At 42.9% G+C, this 24190-nt stretch overlaps 1 protein-coding gene across 2 annotated transcripts; it reads right to left on the reverse strand.

The window, feature by feature from the left end:
* Window positions 1-6: 6 nt before the first annotated feature.
* On the reverse strand, window positions 7-23516 carry per1b (period circadian clock 1b). 2 transcript variants are annotated; one of them, XM_008302097.1, is made up of 20 exons: window positions 23333-23516; window positions 13599-14506; window positions 12486-12739; window positions 12165-12286; window positions 11247-11448; window positions 10934-11128; window positions 9772-9850; window positions 9030-9136; window positions 8701-8854; window positions 7936-8209; window positions 7193-7301; window positions 6767-6926; window positions 6572-6687; window positions 6280-6426; window positions 5029-5439; window positions 3302-4089; window positions 3011-3197; window positions 2234-2447; window positions 1805-1955; window positions 7-1716 (listed from the first exon to the last, which is right to left on the reverse strand). In XM_008302097.1, the coding sequence occupies exons 2-20, from the start codon at window positions 13985-13987 to the stop codon at window positions 1432-1434; spliced, it is 4344 nt and encodes a 1447-aa protein (XP_008300319.1). In that variant the 5' UTR covers window positions 13988-14506; window positions 23333-23516; the 3' UTR covers window positions 7-1431. The 2 variants fall into 2 exon arrangements, with proteins under 2 accessions (XP_008300319.1, XP_008300320.1); XM_008302098.1 differs by lacking the exon at window positions 23333-23516 and adding an exon at window positions 18867-18973.
* Between the last annotated feature and the right edge of the window lie 674 nt (window positions 23517-24190).

Consider the following 24190-nt stretch of genomic DNA (forward strand, 5'->3'; position numbering starts at 1 on the left):
ATCACATTTAAAGGCCTTTCAAGTCATTTTATTGTCTTTTTTTGTACAAAGAATTTCACAAAAATATTAAGAAACTGTCACCACTGACGCCATAAAGCATAGGATATCACATGACCAGAACAGTGTCACAGAGAGGAAGAGAAAGAGAGAAAGGGACAGAGAGGAAAAAAGATAGTAAACACTCTCCGAACTCTTAGGAGTTGTTGTTTTTTTTTTCTTTTGTTTTTTTGTTGTTTTTACAGAGTTACGTCCACTTCTTTCAAAATCTACTCACCACCATGAGCAAGCACTGGCAACACAAGGCGTTACAGCTCCTTATGGAGTGCTGACAAATTGGGGAATACTGTGTGTGGCATTTGTGAGGGAATCTGAGCGGCACTGTTCATTCCTCACTGTGCAGCAACCACACGAATGTACAAACTAATGCCCGGCCAAAGAGAGACCTTCAAAAGGCCCTGGTCGTCCTCCTGGCGATTGCAACGTTGCTCCACGACTTACTGTACATCAAATAAAGCAGTTTGACTGCTGTGCCACAAACACCGTCTCCATTTCAGAAACTGTGATCTGATTGCTTTTTCTTTCTGCAGCAAATTCATAAGATTTCAATTCTGGATTTCCACGTATACTTTGTACAGTACAGATACTCTATAGGGTGTTTTTTGTCCCTTTTATCTGCTGTTTTTAAAGTATAAAAATATACACAATGTTACAAAATAGCCTGGCTCTTTCTGTACATTTTCTCTACTGGGTCAAAGTGGCGTTTGTTAATTTGGGACAAGATTCCTCTCCTTCCCCCGAAAAAAGCATAAAAACGTAACTCAGGATCGAGGTGGGAGCAAGATCCCAGAAACATTCAATAAGAAGAGAAGTTACAGGTAACCTCTAACCTTCCCTCACGATCTGAACCCTGAACAGGAGAGATTAAAAACGTCAGGGAGGACACTGTGGTGAAGCACATCCATCTTTATGTAAAGGCGCCATTTTTTTATATATATATATATATAACACATTCACCTTCGTCCTCTCTGCTTATTTTACAACTTAAATAAATATGCAAACTACAAGAACAGCTGAAGGAGAAAAAAAAAAGAAGCACTAATTCACTCTCTAAAACTGAGTGTGCGTGTCTGGTGGTGTCCAAGGCATTCAATATACAGTCATAGAACATGCCTGGTGTGCTGTCATCAAAGCCAAACTTGAAGAAATGAACGAGGCCAAGAGTCCTGCCTGACCTGTCCATAACAAACGAATGGCAGTTTTCTGATCAATATGCACCTTAATGTCCCGGTTCGATTTTCTTCCGCCTTGTGTAAAGAGCACAGAAAAGTCCTGGAAGGTGCATATTTTGTGTGTCAGCGTAGAAAGACTGTGACAAAACACTAGTGTTTTTTTTTTTTCATATTTGGCCACCTACTTAGTGAATCATGTCAGTTAAGTCTCTGCTTTCTCATCCACGGCTGACAGTGGCGTCTGCTCGTCTGTTGTCATTTCTTGGTTGCTGTCTTGTATTTTGGTTCCTTTCTCCTCCACCTCTTCCTCCTCGTCTTCGTCTTCTGGGTGACCGTCGTCCATGGCCGTCTCCGCGAGGTCTTTCTTGGTTTCACTCGCTCTCTCCTCTTCGGCCTTCAGCACGCTGCACAGCTCCATCTCGTGGATCTCCACATCGAATGGGGCGGCGGGAGGCACCGAAGTGGGTGACTTGCAGCCGGCGCATCCCTGAAACCGCAGAAAAAAAGCGAGTTGAAGTACAGCGATTCACATTATGAGTGGTTTTTCCAAGCACGGGCTGACCTGCGGTACTTACAGAGATGTTGATGGCTCGTGGCAGTCGCCCTGTGCGGATCCAGGGATGAACCTGGCTGAGCTCCCTCTTCTGCTCCTCGGTGAAGCGTGGCTGGTGTTTCTGCATGTTCCTCAAAGCCTCACGGTCCTCTCGCAGCACTGTCTCCATGTCCCTGTTATTCAGACACAGGGAGAGTGGGCCGGCGTTAAAGTGCCATCTTTCTTGTCCATTCGCTAGTTTTTCAGAGAATGGCTGAGCATAGGCCAGATTAGAGCCAAATAACACAAGAAAACAATGTATTCTGAATAATTGTACACCATCTAGGTATAAAGCATCAATTCTTCTATGTACTGCAGAAATCAGACTTCAGAAGTTGCTCAAGTATCAAAGCTGTCAATTTAAAGCATGAGTCTGCTGTATAGCTTCATCACATTTTGCCCAGTGCTGTACCTGACAGGCAGCTGATAGGTCATCATGACCTTGTCGTCTGTGTTGGCCATCAGCAGCCAAATGGGGTCCTGCAGGACGCACTTAATGAACTGCTCCTCGCCGCCATCTCCTCCGGCGCTGCTGCTGCCCCCTGCTGGCTGTTTGCGGGAGTGGTCGTTCTCCGATGAGTCGATGCTGCCGAAGTACTTGCTGGTGTGGCTGCCCTGGCTGCTGCCTGGATGGACGAGGAAGTTAAAGTTGTGATTTATTCAGATGCGTGACTTTGCAGTTTACACTCCAAATATTAAACAGTCCTGAATTTGAGTGGGGTTTCTATACAATTAACTATGAATTCAATGTTAAGATAATCAAAAAAAATCTCAGTAAAAACTGTTTTAAATGGAAATTTAGGTGTTTTTCAATATTTAATTTTACTTAAGTCATATCTAACTGCATAGGGATTTGACTGTGGCAACTTTCTAACTCTCCCCTTTTTTTTAAGTTTAAATGTATGTCTTGTTTTGAGAATATCTTTTTTATTTCTATCAAGAGAACATATTCAAGAAAAAAAAGACGACTCTCTTCTGCGTTTTAGCGTGCTTTACTGGCAGGAAATAGTGTAAAATAGGCAGCCACACTATCAACTAAAATAACTGTCACAGTGACCCTGAACTCATCATCCTAATGATAAAAATCTAAAAACATCTCACACAGCACTCGCCTCTGTTTGTAGGAACAAAAGGTCAAAATGTCATTGACTGAATCTGTGAATGAGAGGAAAAAAAAGGGTCTACTTACTGGTGCCGCTGGTGCCAGAGGAGCTGCAGCCATTGGAGCCAGAGCCTGAACCTGAGGATCTTGTTCCAGAGGACCCTGAACCGGACGCAGCAGAGCCGGTGCCGGAGCGGGAATCTTCCTGCAGCAGCAGATCCAGCAGGTCGCTGGAGGTGGACATATCGTCGTGGTTGGACTCATTAGCTTCACCCTATGGTAGAAAAATGAACAGAAATGCAAAAAAAGCACACACCATGAAATACATTTTAAGTGACATAAAGTTGGGCATCCTATAATGAATGTCTGCTTCCTTACGTTCTCATTCTCCTTGGAGGCATCATCAGCGCTCCTCTGATTGGCTGAGCTCTGCCCCACAGCCGCACCGCCCTGCACGGAGGGCGTGGCTTGCTGTGACACCGCTAGTGCCGTGGCGACTTCTAACCGGTTGCTCGGCGACTCCTCCAGCTGCAGCAAGTTGAGAGGGGAGGAGCAGCGGGACTGGAAGAGGGGGGACTCTGCACCCTCTCGGTCAGCGGGCGTCTGACTGTAGGACTGCGGGGTGCTGCTACGAGACGGGGCGCAGGTGCCTGGAATGGTGACGGGGTTGGAAATAATCGGGGGAGCGGCGGCGGCTGTGGGGGCCCCGGGGTAGGTGAAGTTGGGATTGTAGAAGTGTCCGGGGGTGGCACCTGGCTGAGCAATGGGCGCTCCCATCTGGGGGAACATGTAGTTGGGCAGAACAAATGCCATCATGGGAGGTACCATCGGTGCGGGGGGGAAACGTGACGGATCTGAGACGGGTAAGGGCTGTGTGAGCGGCGGGTACATCGGGTAGATCGGAAGCATGCCGGGGGCAAAGGGGGCAGAGGGAATGCTGGCCTGTGAGCATACAGAAGGCCAGGAGGAGGAGGTTGTGGGGGGAGCAAGGGGCATGTTGAGGGGCATGGGAGCGGCGTTGGGTCTATGGTCTCGGCGGCTCCCGCTCAGGCCCAGAGAGCTGTGTTGGTCAGACGACTCCTGGTGCTTGAGTCTCTTGCCGCCACGACCACGTCTGTGACCGGTGCCGCCTCCTGCAGCTGGGTAGTCACGAGAACAACGCACTCCTAAAAAAGAAAGGGAGACGCTTCATTAATCTTGGCATTTACTATCAATAGTGGATATTTAGACAAGGCTTAGTGCAGGGAGGGTAAAGGTTCCATTATAACAGTGGACAAAAATGTATGTGTTGGTCTAACTTCTATGCTTATCTAATGTGATGCAGACTTGTTCGGTATTCATGTGGAAATGGAGAGGTGGGCCAGCAAACAAGATTTTGCACAGGTTCCCCAAAAAGATACAGACATATTAATTAATTAATGAACTGAAATACTTGAGGTAGGTCCCCTTGTCCTATATGCAGGAATCTAAATACACCATAAACTGTCTCTTGTTTTCCCACACAGGTGACCACTTTGCCTTTTTTTTATCCTTATCATGAATCACTTTTCTTTTACCAAATAAACTCTTTGTGTTGAATTTATGGGATGTACGAGTGCATTTTCTTCAGAAGTCTTACTCAAGAGTGGTGATAAAGTTGTTTTATTGCATGTTTTATGCTACTTTACTGCTAGAACTACTTCCTCATAAACCTGAAACAATAAACTTCTACCCATTATGTAACTCTGTTGTAGATTACACTGTAGGCCTAATTATGTAACGCCTTAGTTATGTATCATGTCATCCCCAGACGACTACAGTGAAGCTCAGTAGGGCTACAATATAACTTTTGATTAATACAAATTGATCCTGAATTTTTTGCATTTTGTTTGACAAATTGCTGATTACTTAATATCAGAACTGTTGACTATAAACTTCTTGTAGATCATCTAATCTATAAATTAGTGTTACAGTGTTGCTGCCCTCAAGACAATATGTTTGTCCTAATTTAGTAAATGAGGCTTGAGTTGGAATACTGTCAGGTATGATATAGTAAGGCACTAAATCTCTGTGTGCATACAACTACATATAGTGTGCGTGTTCGCCTGATGGGAGCGTGGCCCTACCTCGTGACAGAGGATTGCCAGCTGGGGTGTGGCAGTGCACAGTCGAGGATGCCGTCTGATCGAAAACACGCAGCTTGCTAAGGTCCTTGAAGCGGTCAAGGAACGCCTGTTCCTCCTGCTGGGTGTGGGCGGACAGCACCTCCTTGGTCAGACCCAGCCGGCCGCCTCCACCTCCCGCTCCTCCTACATTTCCACTTCTCCAGCTGTCCTTCTCTGGCTGACTGGCTTGAGGGAGAGGAGGTGGGGGAGGTGGAGGTGGTGGTGGAGGAGGAGGAGGGGGATGAGCGATGGCTGCGTTAGGTGTCGAACCAAACACAGGAGGAGTCGGGGTGGCGGCGGGAAGAGTCGATGGTATAGAAGGAGTAGGAGGAGCCAGTGTAGGAGTTGTAGGCGCCTCCTCCATGACGATATCTGTGTGACACGGGAGGAAGATGAATGGGTGTTATAAAATAGCATGATTTTAAAAGTGTACACCAGTTAACTCTCTGAACCCCAAAATCCACCAGTGGGTTTACAAAAGGATGCTGTTATTACAAAAATATCCAAGAAAAACAGTAAAAACAGAGAGAATCATCAGATTGTCCATTTTCCGACGGTCCTTTAACTAATCATCTGAGTCGGACCTTTGACAGCAAACTTGATCAAATCTAAACTTAAAATCGTAATATTTAATAAATGTTATTTAGTTTAGAAATTGCAAAAAAAAAAAAAAAGTCCACATTCTGCAGAAAAACAGCTAAACTGCAGGCAGTGGTCACACTGAGCATATACTAGAAAGTACAGAAACCAATTACAAATGGAAGCAGATTTTTTTTTCTTTTATGATTTATGGTATTATAACATTGTCATACTGCACACAAAACACTTTAACTCTCTTGAATTCAATACACACAGCAGTTTTGTCGCTGCAGCCCAACTAAAACTTAAGGTTAACATAAACGGCTGCAGAAAACATGGCCACAGCAAAAGACTTCAAAGCAGAGCGCCACAAATAAAAAAGGGAAACAAAGGTTTAAATTGGCTAATCTGCTGTTTTATCATGTGGCTCTTGGTTTATGCAAGATTATTCTGTAGGCTTATAAAGTAATACACATGCTTTGTGGCAAAATAAACAAAGAAAAAGACAGTATCAGGTGACCATGAACAGTACTTGTCTTCAAACTCCTTTGACCAATGCAAAAAGGAACTCATAACATCCAGGAAAGACGTTGAGGAACAACAGACTGGAGAGAGTGTGTTGACGATGCCCACCTGACTCAGGAGGTTTCTTGTCTCCTACATGGACGATGGTGCTGCTGAAGCTACACTGAGATGTAACTGAGGCTACACTCTCTGCTTTTGTGGCCATGGTCAGAGGAGGCAGAGGAGGTGGTTCACCTACAAGGCTAACTGAACCACCTGCAGAGAAAACATCATCACAGTTCAGTTGCATAGTAACACGAAGAACCAGGTTAGTCAGTAATCTTGGCATCTTTTCCACCTAGTTATCTATATTATCACCTGTGTAAAACCTTAAAACTGGTAAAGCATCGTAATGAAGTACCTTTGTTGTTGCCGCTGACTTCCTGTTTGTCGTCATCGGACGTTGACGAGGCAGTGCAAGAGGAGGAGCCGCACTTCCTTTTAACTGTGTTAGGAATGTTACAGCTCTCCAAGTATCTGTGTGGACATTCATTAGATTAGTGAAATGAAAAAAGAAAATAACATGACTGTCACGGCTACCGGCCTGTGCGCAAACCTTATGATGCTGTCTAGACAGTTGATCTGCTGGTAGGAGTAGCCAGTGGTGGACTCCTTCTGTACAAGTGGAGCAGGAACCAAAGCTTTGGGTGGTTTTGTCATGTCCGCTATCAGACCTCTGATTGGGTCACTATTGATGGCTCTGATGTTTGATGCACCTGGATGACAAATAAAGGGGAGCGAAAGTTGAGCCAGCTGTTTCTCATCGTTCTCTGTGAAGCTGACATGACGCATTAAGAGAGCAATTTCTACTGGAGATGATTTTTCTTTCTTGAAACAGCATCTGCCCAACATTTCCATTTGTGTTTGTCAATATTTAGCATTCACAGCTACTGCTACTAACTACGGCACTGCTAACAACAACCTTTAACTTGTAAATCTAAAATAGGCCTGGGGACATCAGGAAACTGTCTTTTTATTTTACCTGTGATGGTGTTTTTCCTGGGTGGTGGACGGTGGCGAGACTCAATGAAAACTTGCTGACCATTAGTCTTGACCATGTGGACGTCTTTGCAGATCTGCTGGAACGTCATCTAGAAAAATCACAGCAACAACATCTTAGCTTAACTACACATGGAATGACAATCTTCTGCTTATTTCTCATGCAGAATTTGTTGAAGGTGCATAACACTCAGAACTATTTAGCACTGTGTCTGTGTAGATTCTCAGTCATCCACATCATGGTAATCCAAGGAGCTTCAGTAGAAATCAACTGGACTTCTCTTTATGCAATGATAAGGTCTCTCCTGAGAAAGTTTCACCATCATCATCATCTTGAGTCACTCCTAGCATGGCAGATTAATATCCTTTGTTGAGTAAACTGGCAGCTCTACCACCATGATTGCTGTCGTTGTTGTTGGACCACCTGGTTTAGTTAATGGGCCATGAGCCATTTGAGCTGGAGTGACAAAACTCTACAAAAGGCCCATCAGTCAGTTAGAACTGAAGAAGCCTCTTGGATGAGATGTGAAATGTCTTCAAGAACCTCAAAGAAAAGTCCAGTTGATTTCTACTATTTTAGCACTCGTTTCACTTGTCTGGCCTACACATAGCGCAATCAACTCTCACGAGGTGAAAGAGTCTAATTCAAGTTTAACTGGGATGTGCATGAATCTCAACCCATCACGAGTCCAGAATTCACTGCCTCTGTTGGTTTCTTGGACTCACAGGCTTGTGTGAAGCGACCGCGGCAGCAGCTTCGTCCATGGCGGGGCCGTTGCTGTCGCTGGACGAGGCAGCTGAGGCACTGTGGTGCTGTTGGTGGGAACGGCGAGACCCTCGCGAGCCACTGGACCCGAGTGAGCTGTAGCCCTGAGAGCTGCCGCTGTGCACCGGCTGCACCAGGACCCGGTGGATCTGCTCGCTGAGCTGCACGATGTCGGGCGTGACCCGACTTTCGCAGCCCTGCGGTGTGGTGAACACGTCTTCGTTCAGAGGGCTCCTGGAGGCAGGGAGAGAGGGAGAGAGGGCCACTTAGCACAGGAGAGTAGAGAAATCTCAAACTGTTTTGATTGGGCTGAGAATTAACTTTGTACAAATTCTGTACTTTTGTTATAATCCACATATGGTATATAATGGAAACCGACTGCCTTTCTGCCATTTTACGCCTACGTATGTGGCTGCCACTTTTACAGATGGTCATAAACACATCCTTCTTCCAACTCTTTAGGCTCTAAGTTTTTGTTGAATGTGCCTGCACATGTGCAAAGTGCTTGTCAAGGACTGTTTTGCTCCACTGATGACTAATGCACTAAGTTTCCTTACTCCCACTGTGTGCATTTGTGTCACTTCAAACTCTACTCAACAAAAATGTGAAATGAAATCAAATAAACAACGCAGAAATCTATTTATGCTATGTGTGCTTGTGCTTCTGAGTAAGTGTTACAATCACTGCTGAGTGGGGGGAAAGAAGAAGCTAATGAAAGGGCTTACGTTCTGACTTTGTGCCGCCCTACGATGAACGCCACTTTTCTGCTCCAGGGGTTGACGAAGGAAGACCAGCTCGTGTCGATGGTCAGATATTCCCCGCTGCGGGCGCACATTCGCAGGGGCGTATAGTCAAACGGCTGCCCTGCAAACTGAAAGACTGAAGACAGAAGACAGAACAGGCATTGTATGAGCATGTTCAGAGAGCAATAAGAAGCACATATAGAAGACATAATAAAATATTACGAGTTGTAGCATTGAAATAAACCCCCTATATCTGGAAGATGTTGGGTAGTGTAAATAACAGCATAAGGCCGATGAATAAATAGACTCACTCTTCTCATGTATGGCCACCATTGTAGGCCTGTCCTCAGGGTGGATGCAGAGCAGGATGGGGGTTCCCACCAAGTCCTGAGGCAGGTAGCCCAACAACGGCACTGCCCTGCAAACACAGCACATTTCTAATGTGTTAAAACGTCAACAATGCATTTGTTTTGTTCAGTTAAACTACATATTCGCATCAGTAAAGTGATGAAGATTTGTGTTGAGATATCTGGTTATTATAGAAGCAAACAATATCCAAACCAATTTAATTGAATTCTCATTTGTAAAATCTAAATATACTGGAACTAATGAGAGGAATAAATTTAAATGATGAGTTTTTAAAGTAGTCAGGTCACCGAGGTGTATTTAGATATCTATATAGCACATTTAAAACAAGAGACTTTGTAACATTAATTGCATTTCTAATACTAATTTACCAAATAAGTTCAAATATAAAGAGTAAAACTGAACAATATTTTTATTATATGCATTTCTCTCACTAATTTTTAAATTGTGGTTTAAAAAAATTACACATAAAAACCCGACAAATTCAAAGACTCCCTTTGGGCAATCATTTGATGGCGGTGGAAGATAAAACATTTCAGTGCTTCTGCTTCAACAATTATACATTCTAGTGCCTCTGCAATTCTTTTTGGCAATGCTATTTGTTGATTAATGGCATCATTCATGAACCCTGATGTCTGCTTTTTGGCTGTATATGTCGGCAATGTTATCGGAAGCATGGTAACTGACCTCTCATCAACGTCCTGGAAGAGGCAGCTGGGAGTGTGACTGGTGGTGAAGATCCTCTTGTCTGGGGGGATACGAGGAGCTGCGTAGAGAAAACGGATGAAACGCATGTTTTGAGGATAGGTGGACCGGTTAGATGAAACAGACACTCTGTATATAACAAAAGGTTTATTTGCAATTCTAAAAAGGCGTCCAGCCATTTGGTGTCTGTAATATCCATATTCAGAGGAATATGGTACGCCACACCATATCTGTTGGAGGCAATCTGTCTGTCTTTTTCATCTCGCTGTCCTGCAAGCCAGTATGAGAGTCTAAATGCAAGCAAATGCCATTTACCCACCACTTGAATTCTAAAAAAGCAGCCCTCCCATTAGCATCTACAGACTGCTAGGGTGAGAACTCTAAAACTAGACTCCCTCCCTCAGTTTCTTCTGCTAATTCTGGGATCACATTTTTTTTTTAGCGCAACACTGTATCCACATGTCATTGTCCTTGTAATGTTTGAACCCTGGGTTATGCACTTCTCTATTTACCCACACCAACAGTGTCTGTCTGTATGAGTAGCTACATGAAGAACTGTTAAGCTGATACTCAAATTATTATGGGATGCCTGGGTTACTCTGACAAAGTGTTATCAATGCTGCACAGACATAGCAAAAATATGGTGCCAGGGACCTCCTGTTACATTGACTCAAATCATTACTGCATTTGCTGTTTTACTGTAACAGACTACAGCTCAGTTGAGCTTTTATTTTTACTTAATCCATTCCTGCTGACATCTTTGTAGTTGTGTGCGATTTACTTGGAGATCTTGTAGAGATGTGTTTTCCAGGTGTGTTTAAAATGATGTGTAATACTTGAGTGGATCACGTAACACTGATCATGATGTAAGTGCTGCGTCTGTGTGTGTTGTAACTTGCAGCATGGCTATAACAAATTTTACTATTTAAGCAATGCCTATGTTCGCAACTGTGGCAATGGCAACCACAGATTTTACTAGAGCTGCAGGGTCGTCCTGTAAACACGTCTTGCAGGAGGAGGAGGACAATGTCAGTTTTCGTTGATTTACAACTTCTTTTTACTCTGGCTGCAGCATGTAACGGTGACATTGACTTGACACACATATTACCTTTAACTGCACACAGTGTGGTGTAGTATCAAATACCTTCGTATCCAGAGTGGACCCTCTCTGCGATGAGCAGGCAGCAGGGCTGTGGCTCAGCAGCATCCGAGTCTCTGATGGTGAGCTGGTAGGGTGTGAGGCGGAAGGGGTAGTAGCGCATCTCACCACCCTGCGCCCGGTTAGCGCTGATCCGACAGAACATGGACTTCTCCTGGGTACAGTCGACCGGAGGAGAGGCTGAGGGAGACAGTCAGTCAAGTCAGCACAGGAAATACAATGAACACATTTCAATACTATGAATACATTTCACTAAGACCACACAACTAAACTTCCTTTCCAGTTTCAGTCAGCTTACCAGATCCGATGCAGGAGGCCCAGAGGGGCAGGCGGCAGGGCGCCGTGCTGCTGTAGAAGGTGCTGACGTCTTGCGGGGCCAGAAGTTCGGAAAACATCGTCCCCTGGAGACACTCGGGTTTACAGCGCAGCAGGGACGAGCCCTGGGGCGAAATATAAACGACCTTCCCTGACAGGAATGACACTGCCATGGAGAACGTGTCCTGGAAAAAAACAAATAGAAGAGGAAGTTAGGAATTTGATAAGACCTGAATTGACCTTTGAAGTTAGAAAGATCTCGGGCACACTTTGTTGCAGTGTCTGTTTCTGAATTTAAAAAGTATGTTCCTACGCAAACCAAGCAAAAGGTCCTTGTGAAAATAAGTCAGTACATCTTAATTTGCATAACTTACCCATTTTATAATACACCCAAACCACCTCATTTATTCACTAATAAATGGAAAACTAGAACACATCTAGGCAAGAAATAGCCAAAACACATCTCGGCCTGTCCCTGATTTAGATTAAGTAAGAGCAGTAAAGTACAAAAACCCAATCTGAATGGCTTTCATGAGCACTAGGTGAGTCATTTTGGATCTGGTGGGTAAAATCTAAGAGTTTATTCCAATCAGTCTGCTCGATACTTCACCTGCAGCAAAACAAATATATAGCAGATTAATCAGGACCAATTTGTTATGTGTTTCTCAACCATATTAGAGGCATTCAATGATATTGGATTGAGCCAATCTTCCTGTATTTTCAGTTAAATATTATACCCGGGGGTAGAAAAAGTAATAAAAATGATCACACCCATGGCCCACAAACTACAACAAGAGGATACTTGTAGAGGAAGTTTCCTGAAAGAACATAACTAAGAAGATGAGGTACTTTACCAGTAGTTTTATGAAACAGGAATGAATGACTAACTGTTTAAACTCACAGTGTTTTTGAGGGTGTATTCTGAGGTGATGTTGTCAAGCTCCTCAATTGTGAAGGTAGACAAGTCAAGGCTGCAGCCGTGACACTCCTCCACACTCCACTGGTGATAGTACTCCTTGTTGGCTGGAAACAATACACATTTCTTAGACAGGCTGCAGATAGCATTACACATCAGAGTGTAAATTATTCATGCAGAAATAAGAAACATGGTGTCTTCAGAGTTCAGAAAAGTGGCTAACGGTTTCAATTCATCACTAAAAAGACACAGGTTCGTGATGAGGTTTTGTCTGTCACATATTCTTGGGTATGTCTCTCTTCTCACCTCGGACTTGTCTGACACACTGAAGAGCGTATTTGAGTGCATTTAGAGTGCTGGAGTGACCCTTGGTCTTGCGCTCAGCTGGCAGGCGGAGCTTCAGCTCCTTGATGGCCTTCATTAACTCCTTCTGCGTCTGGACCCTCGCTGACTGGTCGCTGCTGCATCCGGAGGTGGAGGGGGGGTCATGCTCTGAACTGGTGGACAGCAGGCTGTAGGCCAGTGAGCCGCTGGGAGGTGAGAGACTCTGAGAGTTGGAGCTGTGTGAGGAGGAAAAGTTAAGACTACAGTGAATGATCATTTTAAAGATTGATGAAAGGATGTGTTGCTGGTACATGTGAGCATGTGCAACACAGAACAGAACAAGACTAACACAGTTTTGCTACTCTCTGTAAGTTTTTTTTTTTTTTATTGTACATGTGCCTATGCTTGTCACAAAGGTCCTCACATTACAAGGAATTCAACACAGTGAGCACAAATAAGCAGGAAAAAGAGCTGCTGATGTCCATTCTGACATTCTTTTTGTTTAATGTGCATTTCAAACCAAGATTTCAATTGCTTTAAAGCGTTTTCATAAAGACAAAGCACTTCATAACACCACACTCACCAGTTTAAGCTTGAAAACTATTTCAGGAAAGCTGTCTTGTGTGCTGTATTTGTTCAGTCATTTAGCTGTTATCCACTGTATAACCTAAGTTTATACACTTAAATTGCTTTCGTAACTTTATGCAGCGTTGCATAAAGTTTGCACTGCATTTTACAATCATTTGTTTTATGTGGATAATAAAATGAAACGTAAGATTTTAAAGGATTTGCACTGACATTGGAAGCATTAAAAGTTGATAAGGACGACTTTAAGCACCCTTTGTGTATGCCACATAAATTTATTCCTGACAATCTGACTTTAAAGCAGACCAGTGTTTCCCTGCACTGATAACTACCTCTTGTGCCTCCTATAATGAAAGCAGCAGGCTATAATTTCCATCTTTATCTATTGCTTAAAGTATTTTCTGTTACAATTTATGCCTGAAGGGTTAGACATCAAGCCATAAAAACATGAAAAACAAACTCATCTTAGCAGAAATATTACAGTAAACATATATTGAATTCTTCTCTTACCTCTTGGTGCTCTCTGTGTTCTCCAGGATCATGCCAGAGTCCTTCCCATTGGATGAACTGTGACTGTGGGAGCTGCGTGTGGACTGATGTCCACGCGACCTGTTCTCCCTCCCGCCCTCGCTCTCCCTCTCCCCAGAGTCGTTCCCGCTGGAAAGTCCGTCCATATCATCCGAGTTAGGGCCCCTTCCATCGCCAGACAAGCCTTCGGATCCAGATCCTCCGGCGCCGCTTCCTTGCCCCTGAGTGGCGACATTGGCGCTGGCCTGTCCCCCGCTGGTTGTCTGCGCGTTTAATCCCTGGGACTCGGCTTCCTGGTCTTTCTCATCAGCCCCTGCCACTCGGCCACGAGTGCTGCTGCTGAGCGTTGATGTAGAGTTGTCATAACTCATACTAGAGTAGGATGAGGCTGCTTGATTCTGGGGTCAGCCGAGATGAAAAATTGAGCAACTGTAATTTAAGTGGGACTACTATGTACGTACAAGTGAATCATGATTGTTGGCTGATGGTTAAAAAAACTAAGGAGAGAAATTCATTGTTCTTCCTGCAAAACAAAAGCCGTTGAAAGAGGATGGGGCTGTAAACCCCTCGACGATTTTTGTTTTTTTCTACAAAGTGCAGACTGTAAAATGTTACAAACACCAAAAATCAAAGACTGTCTCTCCAAAAAAACCAAACAGTATCTTTAATTATCTTGAGAAAAAAAAGTGTCACTCAAAGTGCTGCACACAAGACGTGAATTTCTTGTTATGAAACAGCCTTGGCATAAGTGCTCCAACAGATGGGATGAGAGATTGAGAGAGCGAGAGTGAGAAAAACAGCTCTTGGTGAGAGCAAAAAACATTCCTTTCACTCTGTATCTGGTCTTCTCGCCTCTTCAGAGATGTGTTGCTCTAGGTGCTAAAGGCCACCTGGGAAAAAAGAAAAAAGAAATGGACAGAGAAAGAAAAGCAACATTAGGATTATAAAACACTCGTCATGGTCTCACCAGTATCTCCCAAGGGCTGCAGCTTTGAAAAAGGCCAAAAAAGAGAAACGCTTATCATCGGTTTATCGCGTTGGCCTTCAAGGAAGACTCAAATATGGCCATGAAATGTTTTCACAGCGGCGCGGAGGAGACTGCATGTTTGCCACAATGTAAGAGGGCGTGGCTGTTCAGGGCCGAGCCTTTTACTCAGATTATCAAGAATAAAACATCTACCTCATGTTGAGCACAGAATAACAATAATCTCCTACTCCTATTTGCATGCTGCGAGTGCGTATGCATGCACCTGATTATAGAACAGGTGAACGTGTGCTAATGCCAAAATTACATTTGTTAGTCGTCACTGCTCAGTCCACTTTTACCCGAAGGACAGTGAAAACAAACAGTACGCAAGGAGACGGGAGAGGGAGAGCTCACATAAATTAAGGTTTGTTTGCGAATAGTATCTCCTAGTTTATATATGGCCACCACCTACGCAAGTGCAAGTCTAGTGCTATTTATTCCTTGGGCAAGGGTGACCACTCGTAATCCTTTAAGACCTGCAGACGCAATCGGTGGACGACACCAGCTCGTACTTAGTCGTCAGTCCTGCCAATTTTATGCACTTGGCTGCCCCACAACCCCCTTTACCTGTCTTTGACAGGTGTGCAGTGATGCACTGATGCAGAATTTGGTCAGGGACAGGTTTAAATATGTACCTGTACCGGTGACTGAGACATACATCAGCCTTCTGTACTGACGCAATGACTCAAAATGGCTGAGTGGACAAGTTCAAAGCGGCCACCATCTGGAGTCTGCACATTAGATCTGACAAGAAGGTAACAGGTGTGGACAGATCATGACGAGCGTAGCTTATCACTCTTCAATAACCTAAATTGTGAATGGAAAAACGGGATCAACTGCAGGTATTTGAGTGCAACAAACTCATGGGATACTGTGCAGCACAACCAAGCTGCCTCCCTGCCTGCATTAAAATGCTAATCAGCATTATGTTTGGTCAGATGGATGATGCACAGTTGCACATGACAAACTGTGTGCTGTGGCCGGACCGGGCGGGGGAAGGAGCAATTAAGATCTGGAAATATGCAAGCAGGGCGTGAGTGGGAGTTGAGGCAGGCTGGCATCCATGCATACTTCCACGGGTGATGGCAAAGACACACAAAGGTGGTGGTGGTAAACTGTGCTCAGGCTACTAGAATACCTGGATGCGCCATCCCAGTCCACCCACCTGCTTGCTAAGCCAGCTGTACTGACCCTTTTGCTTGAAGGGTACATCAATAAATTCAGTCCATTTTCTGTAATGCTGCTGAAGCCAATCAGAGAGACGGGGTTAAAGCATAGATACATTAACATTAATGCTCAAATCTTCCCTCAGGCCATTTAGACATCCAGGGTCAACTAGCATGCATGTGTTTGGACTGTGGGAGGAAACTGAGGCACCAAGAGAACATGCAAACTCCACACGACAACGCCAGTCAGGTCTGAACCCCGTGACTGGTGAGGTAACCATGCAAACCGCTGAGCCACTATGCCACCCGCCCTCTCGAATTATTCACAGGAAATGCACTCTCGAAGAGCAACCTCTGATTATGCAAGATGGTGTCTATCTTCATGTGGGAAAGAATATGTAACAAGCACGCGGAGTATGAGATGGTTCATGCTGTTTTGTCCTCTGGCCAACACACTATTTTTTCATTTTACTCTCTAGCATGTCTCAAATTTCATGTTAACTTCTCCACCTGATTTGTGTTGCTCTTAACTGCGACATGTTGTGAAGAAAATTTAAATCATTTTCCATGAAAAATGCATGTTGAGTTTGTCAGAGTGAAAGAGGCAAAGCACTCACCTGACAACACAGAGATCAAGTACATTTCTGTCCTGCAGATATTCTCTCAGTCTCCCATTTGCTTCATTTAAAGCTTCACTGTTACATTTCCTGTTTTGGTGTGATCTCCTGAATGACTGTGGTTGACGAGCAAGTCAGATTTTTAGTTCAATTCTGTTCAGTTAACCTGCATGACTTGTCAAATGATAGACAGATATACTGTCGTGGGAATGAAGAAGTCATCATTCCTCCAGTGCCACCATTGTAGTTTGCACAGTATTACACAACCAGACTACAAACTGCAGCATCACTCTTAGGTGCTGTTTTCAGATTATAACTGCTGTGAACATACAGCATAACCACGCATGAGCTCCACTGATTTTAGTCAGCAAGAATGTCAAACATTTCTAACTTCTAAATGCTCTTTTCTGTTCTGAATTTCTGCATCTTCAGATTGGAGTGTTGGTCAGACAAAAGCACATTTACGATGCCAACCTGTGATTCTAATGAGCAGTATGGGGCTATACACAATCCTTCAGCTCACAGTGGTTGTTGGTAGCAACAAACACCACAGTATACATGGTGAAACTGAAGTTTTGTTGATAATGTACTCTGCCAGAGCTAATGTCTGCAGGGGCTAAATAAATTCCGCATTCACTTCAACAACAAAACTAAATCAACAAAAACATCTCTATGGTGGTAAACAACATGCAGGAGACATCAATGAACTGAACAAAGCCGTACTGCCAGCTTAACAGCGCTTCTCTACTTGACTTTGGCTGGGCTCGGCTCCAACAGTTGGCCACAAATCTGCTCACTATCATGGTAATGAAACAAGTGTTCATCTGATACAAACGCTGTATCTGTAAAGCTGCAAGGAGACGGAGGTGAATTATTCAATCAGTACAGGGACTGTAGCTACACAGCACTAATTAATGAGAACTCAACTGTTGATTATAGCAGACAATGTGCATAACACACCTACAGTACGGTGGCACAGGAAAATATCACACTTAAAGTTGTGGGAGCCAACAATTCCCAACACAATGCTGTTTTTAGCACAATCAAGCCTTTCTAAGGAAAACGCAGCACATGCTGATTTTGTGGCTTACAAAACTAACACAAATAACTGCTTACTGTTAGCTTGAGACCAAGGACAAGCAGATATATTTGGTTGAAAGCAGGCACAGAATGAACCACAAGTTGTAGATAAAGCTGAGACAACTACAAAACAGTAGAATGAGTCATTTTCAAGGCAAAAAAAACTTGCATAGCTCATGGCTTACACCTCCTCAAATGCTGATTCTTGCTGTTTTGGGGGGGATTTTATGCTTACAAACTGAATATATCTGTGTTTTGAATGGCTGGTTAGGCAAAACAAGCAATATGAAGATTTTTGGAAATTGTTGTGGTCATTGTTCACAACTTTTTAACACTTAGAAATATTTCAAGATAATAATCAGTAATAAAAAAATAATTATTACTCTAACCATAGCTGCAGTCACAATAGCTAAATGTGAGAGTTACTGTAACAGCACAAAACAATTTGGGGAAAACATATAATTCAGATTTTTCTGACAGATATTACGACTTAATTTGCAACATTTTTGGAAGTCCTGCCTCAATTCAATATCAATTTTATTTATTTTACCTTTATTGAACCAGGAAGTCTCATTGAGATTCAAACTCTTTTTTACAAGAGAGCTCTAGCCAAGGAAGCAGTATAATAATAAAATCAATTTACTTAATAATCACTGTGTAATAAACATTTTATGACTACAACATGAACCACTCCCAAAAGGTTGTCTGTCACAGAAGGAGGACAGGATTATTCGTGAAACCCCTCCTGTTTTAATTTCAGTTTAAACCCTAGGTCAAACATGCTGCATAACATATGTCCTAAAGTGCAGCATTTGCAATTTGCTAATTGCATTTTTTCAAACAGCAATTTGAAATCGATTGATTCCGCCCTGCTCTGCACATACTGACACAGAGCACACAGTATTGGAAACAGGCCACAACCCCATATCTTTTCCATATAAATGACACAAACTGTAACTGTATATAAATCAAGCATGCTCTCCTTTCATTAAAAGCATTAATTACTAGTATATTGACATAATCTGCACTACACAGGCCAAGTGTGCTTGTCTCAGCTATAATACTACATGTACAATCACTGTCACACTACAAGTTATAAACCGGTACAACATCAAAAGAAACACAAAAGAACTGCACTGCATGTCCTGAACGACAGTCATTTAAGTTAAACTCGTTGAAACACGACACTTGCCCCGCTGCAATGTACCGATGGAGTCTGCAGGAAGGTGTGGCGTGGCTCCGTGCGTGAACATGTGTGAACTTCTCTACTGGGCTGAGACACACACACACGCCTCCCATCACAACACACTGCATCACGACTCGCTTTGTCTCGTATTCAGTCACAATTATAAAGCAGTACCGTTTCGGTTTCCCCCGCAGCTCTGCGCATCCGCCACCGCTCGACTTGTCATTGTCCGGCGGTGCTTTCACAGCAGCTCTGTCCCGCTCTGCTTTCTTGTGTACAAACGGCACGTGTACGCGGCGGTGCTTTCCGCAAGCCTCGCCGGCTGCTGATTGGTCGGCGCGGCGGACCAATGGCAGAGCGCGTCACGGACAGGCTCGCCTGCCGCGACGGTGCGCACAGACGGACTGCCAGACACTGGTCTCAGCCCCGCCTGCAGGTTTGCCTCCTGCATGCGCAGCACAATGAGCTGATCCGCGATCAGTGTTGGCGAAAGGCCCTGGACTGTACATTATGTACAACTATGAGACGACGCAGCACGCGCTTAACATGAGATCGGATAATAGGTGGAAAAGCGTCCACCTTTTTGCACCATATGACTTCACACACTATGTTTAATTAAATAAACGAGTACACAACAGAATATGGGATGAGATATAAAATGAAGGTGAATGACTCGGGGTACCAGCAGTGGTGCTAAGCCAAATTGACAAGCTTATATGAGAATTTAAAAATCCAGGTTTGGGAAACCTATGTTGCCCTAGTTTGGAGATTATGAATGCACAATAAAGCGGTTCAGTAACAATGGGGCCCTCTTTTTTTTCCATTTCATTTCCATGTTGGCATGACTTTCACAACATCTGCCAACTTTCCCTGCATCACTTTAACTCTACCTATCCTTCATCTGTCATCCTACAAAATACTGTCAGTCTATTGTCAATGGATGGCAGGTTGCTCATTTAATCAGCCAAATGTTCATTGTTTTATGGTTAACTGTTCCAACCATAATAAGGTTCAGTTGTTACGTATTATAACAGTTTGCGTAATACCTCCATTGTCTGCATGTTTATCAAGCAATTATCTATATCTGGTAATTGTATGCTGAAAAAGTTGCATGAAGTTCTTATGGCAGCAGCCAGGTAATGAGTGTGAGGGTTTGAGAACCTTCAATGGGACAAGACAGATTTGTTAGAAAGTAAACTAGTTAAGCAAATTAGATCACGACCAGTATATTACTTGGTAGATATTATTGGCTGACATTGGCCTCGTCAAGCGTATATGCGTTGATATAAAAACGTCTTTTACAGAACATAATACGCTAAAAAGGTGCTTAGCGTCATTTGAAAATGGTGGTATTGCATAACTTGTCCAGCAGAGCAGCACAATCTGCAGCGAATGTAGCAGAGTGCACGTCACAGCTGAGCAGACAGTGGTGCGGAGTAAAGCTTTATCTTTATGGTAAGTCTAGATTGTGAAATAGTTTGACAACATGTGATCTTAAACATGAAAATGTCACTCGCTAGACACACACACTGATTGAAATATATATATCAGTCAACATATTGATATTGTAAGTCCTTACTCCCTATCAGCACGCTTCATTCAATGGTTGCATTATGCTCCACTTTCTGGCATACCGAGCGCATTTAAGCTGATATGACGGCTCTGTTGTGATTATTTCAGCCAAAATTATATTAGCACATTATACTTACTTATTATTCAAAAAACCTTGAGTAATCTAATAAAATGTAGTCATTTTAGTGCCCTTCAATTACTGAAAGAAGAAGAAAACCTTCAAAAATATTCTTAAAAAGAGGACGCCAATGTCAAGGTAGGCAAATGCTTTTGTGCTGCCACCGTGACAATACATTTGTGCTGCTTATCAAGAAATCTGCTGCTCTCCTTGAACAGATTCATGCACATTTTTCATGTTTTTGGCAAATTTTTCTGTTTCGTTCTGCACTGTTGTCTTGTTTTAATAGCACATAGAGTAAGTTACACAGGTAAATACCCTTATAACTGTGCTGTAACACATGAAAAAAAACAGTAAGCCTTAATTCCCAATCCAGATGTCCTCAACATCACTGGTCTACATTAACTATCATGTTTCTGTTGTAAATGACACGAGCAACCACTGTAGAGGAAGCCAAGTTTTCTACTCTGTGGTAACTGAAGAATTTCTAAAACCTGCTTAATAACAGCCACTATTCAAATTATGGTTTAATAAAGAATGCGCTCTGGTTAGCTTGCCAGCAAAACTCAGCACAGGATCATATCCAGTTTTTATAGACCACAAAATGATGCCCTGAAAGTGTTCACAGTAATAACAGAATATTGAACCCTACACTCATGGAGTTGCCCGCATATCTTTCTTGAACAATCAGTGTAACAAGTACAGATGTAAATATTTCCAACAAATGCGTAACAAAGCAAAAAACAGTTTAACAAGTCAAAAGCAGATGAGGCAGCTTTGAGTGTAAAATCCTTAAATGAAACCTAAGATTACACAAATGCATTCAAATTGCGAAGCAGCCCTCATTACCTCAACTTTAAACCATTCTGGCATCATAAGAGACTCCAGTGTTTGTTTTATTGTCTAAGAACAAGGACGGCAGACACACATCCTCTATAAACTATTCTCAGAAGATTCAAGAGTTTTTATTCGACACATGCTCATAAAATATGGGCAACAATCAAACAAGACATGATAAAAAAAAAATACATTCTTTGAAATTTGGAACAGAAACTAGCCATAAATTAACAAGGAGTAAAGAGATGCAACTATGGAGTCAAATTCCTCTCACTCTGTCTTTCAAGGCCTTTTTCACGATTTCAATTTCAACTACCGAAGCAGTGAAATAGATATTTACTAAGAAATTCAGTGATTTTTGTTGCCAGTACGTGTGCAAACCAAGCTCGTGTAATCAGAAGAGGAGGAGCACGATGGCGCTGCTCCTCTCCATCACGTATAAACAGCCCAAACTGCTGATGAGTCACTCAGTTTCACTGCAAAGGAAACTAAAGATTGTTTACTTGTTTGTATCTCATATTGAGTCACATCCATGTGATCAACTAGTTTAAATGTAGAGCACACAACCTTTGCCACTGCCTGCAATCTTACCTCCTCTGTCACCGTGGCAAAAATTTGTGCCGTTCGCTGGTGTCAGAACTGTCAGGTTTAATTTGTTTATGCATACAAACTGGAAGAGTCATCTTTATGGTGCACACCCACAGTCTTCTCTGAGATTCACTGAGGCGTTGCTCATTGGGCGAAGGAAGAGGACACTGGGTTTTCTTTTTTTAATCTTTCTCGTTTTGAATATTTATGTGCAACTGCTTTGCACTGAGCCACTCAGTGGGGTGAGATATCTGCAAGAGCCTGCAGGGTTGCATCCATGCAGATTCATTTTCATCTCTCGAGCCTCCACAGCCTGTTTTTGATGACTTAGTGTGTCATACTCTTTGTGAAACTTTGACTGTCAAACTGAAATAATGCCATGCCACTCAGAGCGTTTATAATGCTGGAACAGGGCTGCATGGATGCTCTGTGTGGATCCTCATAAATGTAATAGAAATAGCAGTAGGCAATAAAAATGATTACAGGCCCATGTTCTAGGCAGGTTTTTCTGAGGTTGTGATATTTTTTTTTTCTTTGCATTGGGGAAACCAGCGTGTGGTGAAATGAGTTTGCAGAAAATCCAATTCACAAGCATGTAACATCTGTCACAAAGCATCACTTGATTGACCAGCAGCTCACAATTTGCACAGTCAATGCACAAGTAAAGTAGCCCTACATCCACTTCTTATTATACTACACTGTGGATAATAAAATGGACACTCTATGCAATTGAATCCATAAAAAGTGCTGGTTCTTTCAGAATATATCTGCCTTCAACAAGTACATCATGCGTATTCTCGGAGATGGGAGCCTCTAGTGGATAAAATCTATAAGTTCCTTTTGAGTTTAATAAGGTGTGATTTAAATACAGAAAGTACACATTTGCTGTCCCTTTAACAGCACAATCAAAGTAGTGAATACAAGAATCAAACAAATAATTTGAAAATAATGCTCAACATCAACAGTAACATCGCCAGATTAGTGCTACCAGCACACACACCCATGATTTCTCTCTCAAGTATTGAAAAGATGAGTGCATTTTCTAATTTATATGAAAGAAGGAACTGTTTGTCACTGCAAAACGTAAAAATAAAGACTGCTGACATGTTACACACCCATGGTAATGTTTTGCGCTGTTAATAAAATAATGGTAGGTTTACTAGATGGTCAATCACAACATTCTATAAAACTGATCATAACTGATTGTTAGCAGGTATAACGTAAATACAGTATGGACCTATCACAGACGGGCATCTTTACAGCCCTGTTCCCACATTGTGCGACGTCCACATGCACGTACACGCCACCAAACCTAAAAATGAAACGCTTCACATGTAAACTATAAGCACGGAATGGTACATTAAGAGATATGGTATTTCTACAGTTTGAGGCAGTTTAAAAAAGAAAAAAAAGACATATCTGCAGTTTGGTACACGGTGGACTGTTAGCTCGAAGTGACAGCTAGCATGCTAGCAACAAAGCAAAGGCTACAAACACGACTAAAACACAAAGCGGAGCAACGTACCTTACATACGCTTCAAAAAGACAACAACAGGTCTGATATTCCACGATGAGATATTCAAAAATCTTCAGAAAAACAGCATAAATCCAGGTAGCAACGACAGTGTTGGCGTAGCAGTGTGTATTGGCTCTCCAGACATTTTTGTTCTCCCCCCAACAGTAGTTTACACGCAGGGACACACGTGCCTGTACATGGACTAGCAAGTAATGTTGAACCGGCCGTCCTGATTGGTCGACAGGAGGCGGAGTCCCCGCCCTGGGCCCGCCTAAGCAGTTTTTGATTGGCTGTGAGGGGCGGGGTTAGCCGCACGGGGCTCGGTGGTCACGTTGCAGATTGTCTGCTCCTGAGTTCATTTCCAAACATACTGGAACATGAGAGGGCGTAGCCCGTGCCCACACTGGATGGAGCCTCCTGGAGCTCACCGTAACGCAGATAATAGCATCGCAATGACAATCCGTGTTAACTTAGCAGTTCTTTCACAGAGTTGCTGTTCCAGTTTCAGAGGTGGTGCTTTGTCTACACAAAGTCATAAAACACTCCAGCCTGTGCATTGATTTCATTAGCAAACCCTTAAAATGCGAATTTAAAAGCCTAGAGATCACCATCACAGCAATATCCAGAAAAAACTATTGCTAATTTAAATTGTAGTGTCTCAGTTATTAAAGCTACTGATTGTATTGACAATAATTATTATATTCATCATCATCAGTGTGAATAGTAGCAATGTTTTTATCCTGTGATTTGGAAAGTTAATTGACAGAAAGCAAGTCTCAACTCAAGGTCCTCTTATTACCCGTCATGCACTGCTGCTAATAATATTAACTATTGTTTTCATTCTCATCTATGCGAGTTGTTATGGAG

The sequence above is a fragment of the Stegastes partitus genome, unplaced genomic scaffold (assembly GCF_000690725.1).
Source record: "Stegastes partitus isolate 25-593 unplaced genomic scaffold, Stegastes_partitus-1.0.2 Scaffold1756, whole genome shotgun sequence".
Taxonomy (NCBI): Eukaryota; Metazoa; Chordata; class Actinopteri; family Pomacentridae; genus Stegastes; species Stegastes partitus.